At 46.2% G+C, this 7,385-nt stretch overlaps 1 protein-coding gene across 3 annotated transcripts; it reads left to right on the top strand.

Moving 5' to 3' along the window:
- Nucleotides 1-740: 740 nt before the first annotated feature.
- On the top strand, nt 741-6,190 carry aoc1 (amine oxidase copper containing 1). Of its 3 annotated transcripts, none has more exons than XM_046355881.1 (5): nt 741-898; nt 1,599-3,143; nt 3,813-4,101; nt 4,747-4,879; nt 5,064-6,190. In XM_046355881.1, exons 2-5 carry the CDS (start codon nt 1,601-1,603, stop codon nt 5,331-5,333), a joined length of 2,235 nt encoding a protein of 744 aa, XP_046211837.1. In that variant the 5' UTR covers nt 741-898; nt 1,599-1,600; the 3' UTR covers nt 5,334-6,190. The 3 variants fall into 3 exon arrangements, with proteins under 3 accessions (XP_046211837.1, XP_046211835.1, XP_046211836.1); XM_046355879.1 differs by having other exon boundaries at nt 744-902; XM_046355880.1 differs by lacking the exon at nt 741-898 and adding an exon at nt 1,086-1,255.
- The last annotated feature ends 1,195 nt before the right edge of the window (nt 6,191-7,385 follow it).

The raw sequence follows: 7,385 nt of genomic DNA on the forward strand, positions 1-7,385 counted from the left end.
GTAATGTCTACACATTTACATTACATTTACATTACATTTAAGTCATTTAGCAGACGCTCTTATCCAGAGCGACTTACAAATTGGTGCATTCACCTTATGACATCCAGTGGAACAACCACTTTACAATAGTGCATCTAAATATTTTAAGGGGGGGGGGTGAGAAGGATTACTTTATCCTATCCTAGGTATTCCTTAAAGAGGTGGGGTTTCAGGTGTCTCCGGAAGGTGGTGATTGACTCCGCTGTCCTGGCGTCGTGAGGGAGTTTGTTCCACCATTGGGGAGCCAGAGCAGCGAACAGTTTTGACTGGGCTGAGCGGGAACTGTACTTCCTCAGTGGTAGGGAGGCGAGCAGGCCAGAGGTGTACACCTGTTGTATTCGGCGCATGCGACTAATACAATACAATTTGATTTGATTGTATTTGATTTGTGGGTCAAATCATCCCTTAAGAACACACAGTGAAAGTGTTACATTCATTTTCCAGACTCCTGCATGTTAGGGGAACATTACTCATGTGTACTGAACCACTAACCTCTGCCAGGATAAATACTTGGACCACTAAGTAAATTGTCAGCATACTACACTAATCAAATCATTTCAAAATCACTTGTTGCTCAATTACTCGGCGTGCCCACCTGTGGAATTAATCATCTATACTGTAGACCTGAGATTTCAACACTTTTACAACCCCTCGGTGACCAATCCTGTTCCGCCGCTGCCAAGTTGAAGGCAAAATATAAGCAGCTGCTCATTGAGCCCTGTTTTCATAATACATCTCGTCCATCTGAACTGCAAAGGGAAGGATACAACTGCTTGGTCTGTTCTGGTTCTGGACAAAGCAACATTGTTTCACTCAGGGCTGGAAGCAGGAGTACCCTTCAACGTTTGAAGTGCCTACTGTAGGTAGGTCCGTTTCTTTGTTTCAAAGGCGTGCACTGCCTACAGTGCTCTGATTTGCATGCTTTTCGTGTTCTGCCTCATTGCAGCATATAACAATATTACATAAATAGGGTTACATAAGCATGTTATAAAATCAAACTGTTTGAAAGAGGCAATCTGTAACACATAAGTCCCAGATTGAAGTGAGGACCCATTGGTGTGCTGCTGAGAACAGAACAGACTTGACAGGGGTCGATACACATGCAACATTAACAGAGACAGTGCAGAGGGGAGGAAAGGAAACATTGTACGAAGATCCCCACTGCATGGAAGCTGATCCATACTGTTAGAAGACCAGAGGGAGCGGAAAAAGAGTGGTAAAGAAAGGAGGAGGAGGGGAAGGATGAGAAGGAGGAGGTTTGCTTTTCCAGCTGTGGAGAGAACAGGGGTGGGGAAGAAGAGATCGGGGGGGGGGGGATGTGTCCCAATCTGGATGCTAGTATGTATGTTTCTTTTTTCAGCACTGGAGGAAACGGAGGAAGCACGCTATAAGATCAGTGTAGGGTTTATTCAAGCTCTTTTGTTAGATAAGCATTATACATAGCTCAATAACTCAAGTGCAAGGGTCATTTCAACAGGAAGAACAGGGTTGTCGGTGACTATAAGAGCACGTTCTCAATTAATTCCTGGCCGTCTTCTCTGCTTGTTGTGTCTCCATAGACATGGCCAGGTGCTGCTGTATGCTGGTGCTGCTGGTTGCTCTGGGCGTGTGTGAAGCCTCTCGTGGCCGGGAGTGGGCTCACCATGGAGCCTCCATGTTCGCTGACCTGACCCCCCGTGAGATGCGTGACGTCCGGGACTACCTGCAAGGCAAGCCAGAGCTGGGTCTGACAGCGACCCGGGGCAAGGACCTGAAGAAGAACAGCATCCTGTTGATGGAGCTCCACCTGCCTCGGAAGCACGAGGCCCTGAGGACACTGGACCGGGGCCAGGCCAAACCCACACGCCAGGCCAGGGTGGTGGTGCAGTTCGGGAACCAGGCCCAGCCCAACATCACTGAGTTCATCGTGAGTCCACTGCCCTTCCCTACTTCGTACACGGGGAAGACTTTCAAGGGAGACCGGCCCATTCGGTTTGAGTCGAGACCCATCACGGCGGCGGAGTACTCGCACATCATTGACATCTTGCAGAAGATTACTGCCAAGGTCCATAAGGTCCTGTTTGAGACCACAGGCGGATTTTCCTTCCACAACTGCACCAACCGCTGCCTGACATTTTCGGACATTGCGCCCCGTGGTTTGGAGTCGGGTGAGAGGAGGACCTGGATCATGCTGCAGAAGTTCGTAGAGGGCTACTTCATCCACCCTGTGGGCTTTGAGGTCCTGGTGAACCATAAAGATCTGGATCCCGAGCGCTGGACGGTGGAGAAGGTGTGGTACAACGGCCAGTACTTTGACAATGTGGAAGAACTGGCAGAGCGATATGAGAAGGGAACGCTGGAGAAGGTCCAGCTTCCTGACCATGATGATGAAGACTTGTACTCCACTTACATTCCCCGTGGGCACAGCAACACGCGCACTGACATTCATGGGCCCAAGCTGGTAGAGCCCCAAGGCCCTCGCTACCACGTGGATAGGAACTTTGTGGAATACGCCGGCTGGTCCTTCGCCTTCCGAGTCCGCTCATCCGCCGGCCTCCAAATCTTTGACCTGCGCTTCAATGGAGAGCGCATCGCCTACGAGGTCAGCCTCCAGGAAGCCATCGCCTTCTATTCGGGTGACACCCCCGCCGCCATGCAGACCAAATACATAGATGCTGGCTGGGCCATGGGAACTGTGGACTACGAGCTGGCGCCTGGCATTGACTGCCCCGAAATCGCAACCTTTCTAGACCTGCACCATTACTACGACACGGACAAGCCCATGCGCTACAAGAACGCCTTGTGTGTGTTTGAAATGACCACAGGGATGCCTCTGAGGAGGCACTTCAACAGTAACTTCCAGGGGAGCTACAACTTCTTCGGGGGTCTGGAGAACCACGTGCTGGTGCTTCGTACCACCTCCACCGTCTATAACTACGACTACATCTGGGATTTTCTCTTCTACCAGAACGGAGTGATGGAGTCCAGGGTCAGTGCCACCGGCTACATCCACGCCACCTTCTTTACGCCTAACGGACTGCACTATGGCTCTAAGGTGTATAACTTCGTACTTGGTAACCTGCACACTCATCTCATCCACTACAAGGTTGACCTTGATATTTCCGGTGAGTTCTGTTTTAATAATCTGGTCGCGTGGTCACACTTCTAGGGAAGTAGATTCTAAAAGGTATTTTAGAACTTTGGTCAAATATTGCATTATGAGTGATGCTCCCAGCCAAAAACAATAACATGAGATTGTCAATCATTTTGGTGAGTCATTGACAAGAAAAACAAAATAAGCTCTCATTTCCACACCATGGGCAATACAATTGATAAATCACACGTGAAATTGTATGTCTAGTCTGTGCAATATCTGCTTCAGAACTTGACATTAGTGCTTAGGTCAACTGCATTTCAAATCAACAAATGGCAACAAAGAGAGGTTTTAATGAGGGAGGGCATAGGCCCAGCCACTTGGGAGCCAGGCCCAGTTAATCAGAATTAGTTTCCGCCCACAAAATAGCTTTATAGACAGAAATAAATATTCCTCAGCAGCTCCCCCTTTCTTGATATGTCACACATGGTAAGTGGATGGACTATCTTGGCAAAGGAGAAATGCTCACTAACAGGGATGTAAACAAATTAGTGCACCACATTTTTGATAAGTAAGCTCTTTGTGCATATGGACATTTTTGGGGACCTTTTATTTCAGTTCAATAAACATGGGATCAACACTTTACATGTTGTGTTTATACTTTTGTTCAGTATATGATTGCTTTTGTCAAACGGTCCAGGTCGGGAGAACAGCTTTGAGTCGATGGACCTCAAGTACGTGAACTTCACCAACCCGTGGAGCCACAAACATTCTGTCGTCCAATCCAAGCTCGTCAAGACGCAACACCAAACGGAACGCAGCGCAGCCTTCCGATTTGGCAAAAAGTTCCCCCGCTACGTGCACTTCTACAACCCCAATGAGAAGAACAAGTGGGGCCACCAGAAGGGCTACCGCATCCAGTACAACTCCCACGCCAACAGTGTGCTTCCCCGTGGCTGGAGAGAGGAGAACGGCATCAGCTGGTCCAGGTAACAAAAACACACAGCTAGTTTAAGGGATAGTTTACTCTAAAAGCTCATTTTATCAAATGTTACTTTTGATACATCAGAAGAGGTCTAAAGTCAAGCTCAGTTCATTCCACTCCACGTGTTGAGTAGTTCCCGCTGTAGAACGCAACCCAAAATGAATGGGAAAGATTGTCACCATCTAATTATATGGTGGGGTAGTAGGGATACCATCCCTTTAAACCCTAGTATAAAATAATGAATAAAAGGTACAGGTGCCATGAACTACAGACAGCAATTCCATGATAATCCAGAGAATATGGGAAATGTAATGTATCAATGCTCTACTATCAATCTATCTCTCTCTCTCTCTCTCTCTCTAATCATCTACTGTCAGAAAGTTCTGATTCAGTTTATCTAAAGCGCAGTACATATGGTCTGTATTTTTTATTTTTACTAGGCAAGTCTGTTAAGAACAAATTCTTATTTTCAATGACGGCCTAGGAACAGTGGGTTAACTGCCTGTTCAGGGGCAGAACGACAGATTTGCACCTTGTCAGCTCGGGGATTTGAACTTGCAACCTTTTGATTACTAGTCCAAATGCTCTAACCACTAGGCTACCCTGCCGCCCCTAGTGAGTGTGATAATGGATTAGTTTTCCTCTGTAGATACCCATTGGCTGTGACCAGGCACAAGGACAGTGAGCCCACCAGCAGTAGTATCTACACTCAGAACGACCCCTGGGAGCCTGTGGTCTCCTTTGAGGACTACATCCGCAACAATGAAGACATCACCAACCAGGTTAGACCTGCTGCTACAATAACGCAACTCATTCTCAGATTTATGCTAGCAGCTTCTCAACCCTGGATGACAATTACTGTGTATAATTCCTTACTTACACAGGTTATGGAATTATAATTGTATAACTCAATAATCAATCCAATTAATCAATTCATCAATCAACTTGACAATATCTTTTGTGTAGGACCTGGTTGCCTGGGTGACAGTGGGCTTCCTGCACGTGCCCCACTCGGAGGACATCCCCAATACGGCAACGCCCGGCAACTCTGTGGGCTTCTTCCTGCGCCCCTTCAACTTCTTCGATGAGGACCCCTCTCTCTCATCCCGCAGTACCGTCATTGTCCGGCCAGACAAAGAGGGGAAGCCGAAGGTCCAGAGATGGACCCCAGAGGTCGTAGGTCATTGTGTGACTGACAAGCCTTTCTTCTACAACGGCACCTACGCAGGAGTCTGAGGGGCTGGTGTGAGTGACAGGAAAGACACAAAATGGTGGTTCCATCCTTGCGTCTGAGTGGTGCCAAATTAATGTGAGCTGACATTTAAATCTTGACTCCGGCATTTAACTTAAAAATCATTTAAATGCAAAAGAATGCATTATGACACAGGCATTAACAAAATTCATATTATGTTGATATCTTACCTGAACCTGTTGAAATGTGAAAGAATAAGAATATTTGGTCTTTTTTTGTCGTATTACATTTTTTTTATGAGTACGCAAATTGATTGAAGCAATTTACCATTCTTATCCATAGGCACATTTCAATAGAAATCCTCTATAATCATAACTCACAGACAAGTGTTGCCTTGTATATACTTATGTATCCGTCCCAGATCTAGCAGAATGATTGTTTCCTTTTTACTGTGGTTGTCATGCCAACCGTATTGTGTGTGAGGCCTGGGGGTCAAAGCACTCAAACCCCTGTTGGGTGAGGGTCTCCATGGACGGGGTTTAGTTGCTCTGAGCATCCAGGATGCAGGATGCCGGGATCAGCCACCGTCCGCCGGGCTCCTGGATCCCAGCAGGCCTGCATGGCGAGAATGTTTTCACTGGGAAAAAGTTAGCTGAGCAAACAGGCCGATCCGGAACTGCCCCACAAACAGTCCAGGATTCACCTGCGCCATTGTCCGGGGCAACCAGCTGCCCCCACGCAACATGCAGGGAGCGAACCGATCGAACATTCTACAATGTTTTAGAACTCAGTTTTCCCTCTATTTGTTTTGTCTTTGCGACAGTTTTCCTTGAGGTACTCCTGACTACTTTTGAATTAGATACAATAAAGAACTAACTGCATTAAATCAAATGGTATAACATTTGGGTTGTATCGCTTCTTTTGAATTGGGTGTTTTTAATCAGATTGATTGACTTGACCATGTATTCTCAAACTGTACTGGAATTTGGAAATGACATTAAAAGTAGGGAAAGGGTTAGTCTTCAAGCATTGACGACTGCAGTCACTTTTGCAGCTGTACAATCAGACAAAAAGCAACATTTCAACATCAGCTATGTGAAAAGCAGGCCTAGGGAATTATAAGCCAACAATTGTTGTCTATGTTTTTTTACAATCAGAACCTTATAAAAGTGTGTGCTGACATTTTACGGTGTCTGGTAAAAATGGGGACCATTAGAGTCATGCAAGCAGGAGGAAGAGACGACAGGAGAGGAGAAAAAAAAACAGGAGGATCATGAAAAAGGTGAAAAAGGGAAGGGCTTTAGGGTAAATGGCATTCCTGCGGTTTGCCATGGTAATGATGGCTTCGGTGTCATAATGAACTGTAGGGAAGAAAACAGTGTCAAGTCTCACAGTAGGAAACAGTCAATACTGGCCTGTGACTAATACAGGAAATCACACAGTGGTCAGCTATAGGGGTTATTTCACCTGTTCTTCCCGGTTAGGCTTGGTCTGGAAGAGTCAACAAACATCTCCTACTCTTGATTCTTTCCTTTCTCATAGGTTCTGCAAGAGGAGACAAAAACAGATTGATGAAGGTTGTAAAAGGTACAACATAACACTTGGTGAGTAAGAGGGACAGTGCCGAGTGGGAAATGATGCTTGAGTATCACTGGGTCAAGTGTTTAGCCTCGTTAAAACCCCGTCCCTGAGGCACAAAAAGTAACACCAAATGCCATCCAGCATAGATGCATATTCCACAAACTACGCACCTGAACTGGTAAATTCTAAGACAAATATAGATTGTGACATAGTTTTGACCAGTTGTATAGCCATAAGGCTAAGCCGTAATGGATTAACGCAAACATGAGGTTTGTAAAGGACTGAAAACCCTTCCCTCAGATCAATGCCACGGTATTCTAAGTGACATAAACATGACCATGTGTTCAGCAATAGAGTAAAAACCAGGGGAGGCTGCTGAGGGAGGCTGCTGAGGGGAGGATGGCTCATAATAATGGCTGGAATGAAGCGAATGGCATCAAACACAAGATTTCCATGTATTTGATACCATTCCAACTATTCCACTCCAGCCATTACCATAAGCCATTTCTCCCCAA

Source organism: Oncorhynchus gorbuscha, linkage group LG07, assembly GCF_021184085.1.
Source record: "Oncorhynchus gorbuscha isolate QuinsamMale2020 ecotype Even-year linkage group LG07, OgorEven_v1.0, whole genome shotgun sequence".
Taxonomy (NCBI): Eukaryota; Metazoa; Chordata; class Actinopteri; order Salmoniformes; family Salmonidae; genus Oncorhynchus; species Oncorhynchus gorbuscha.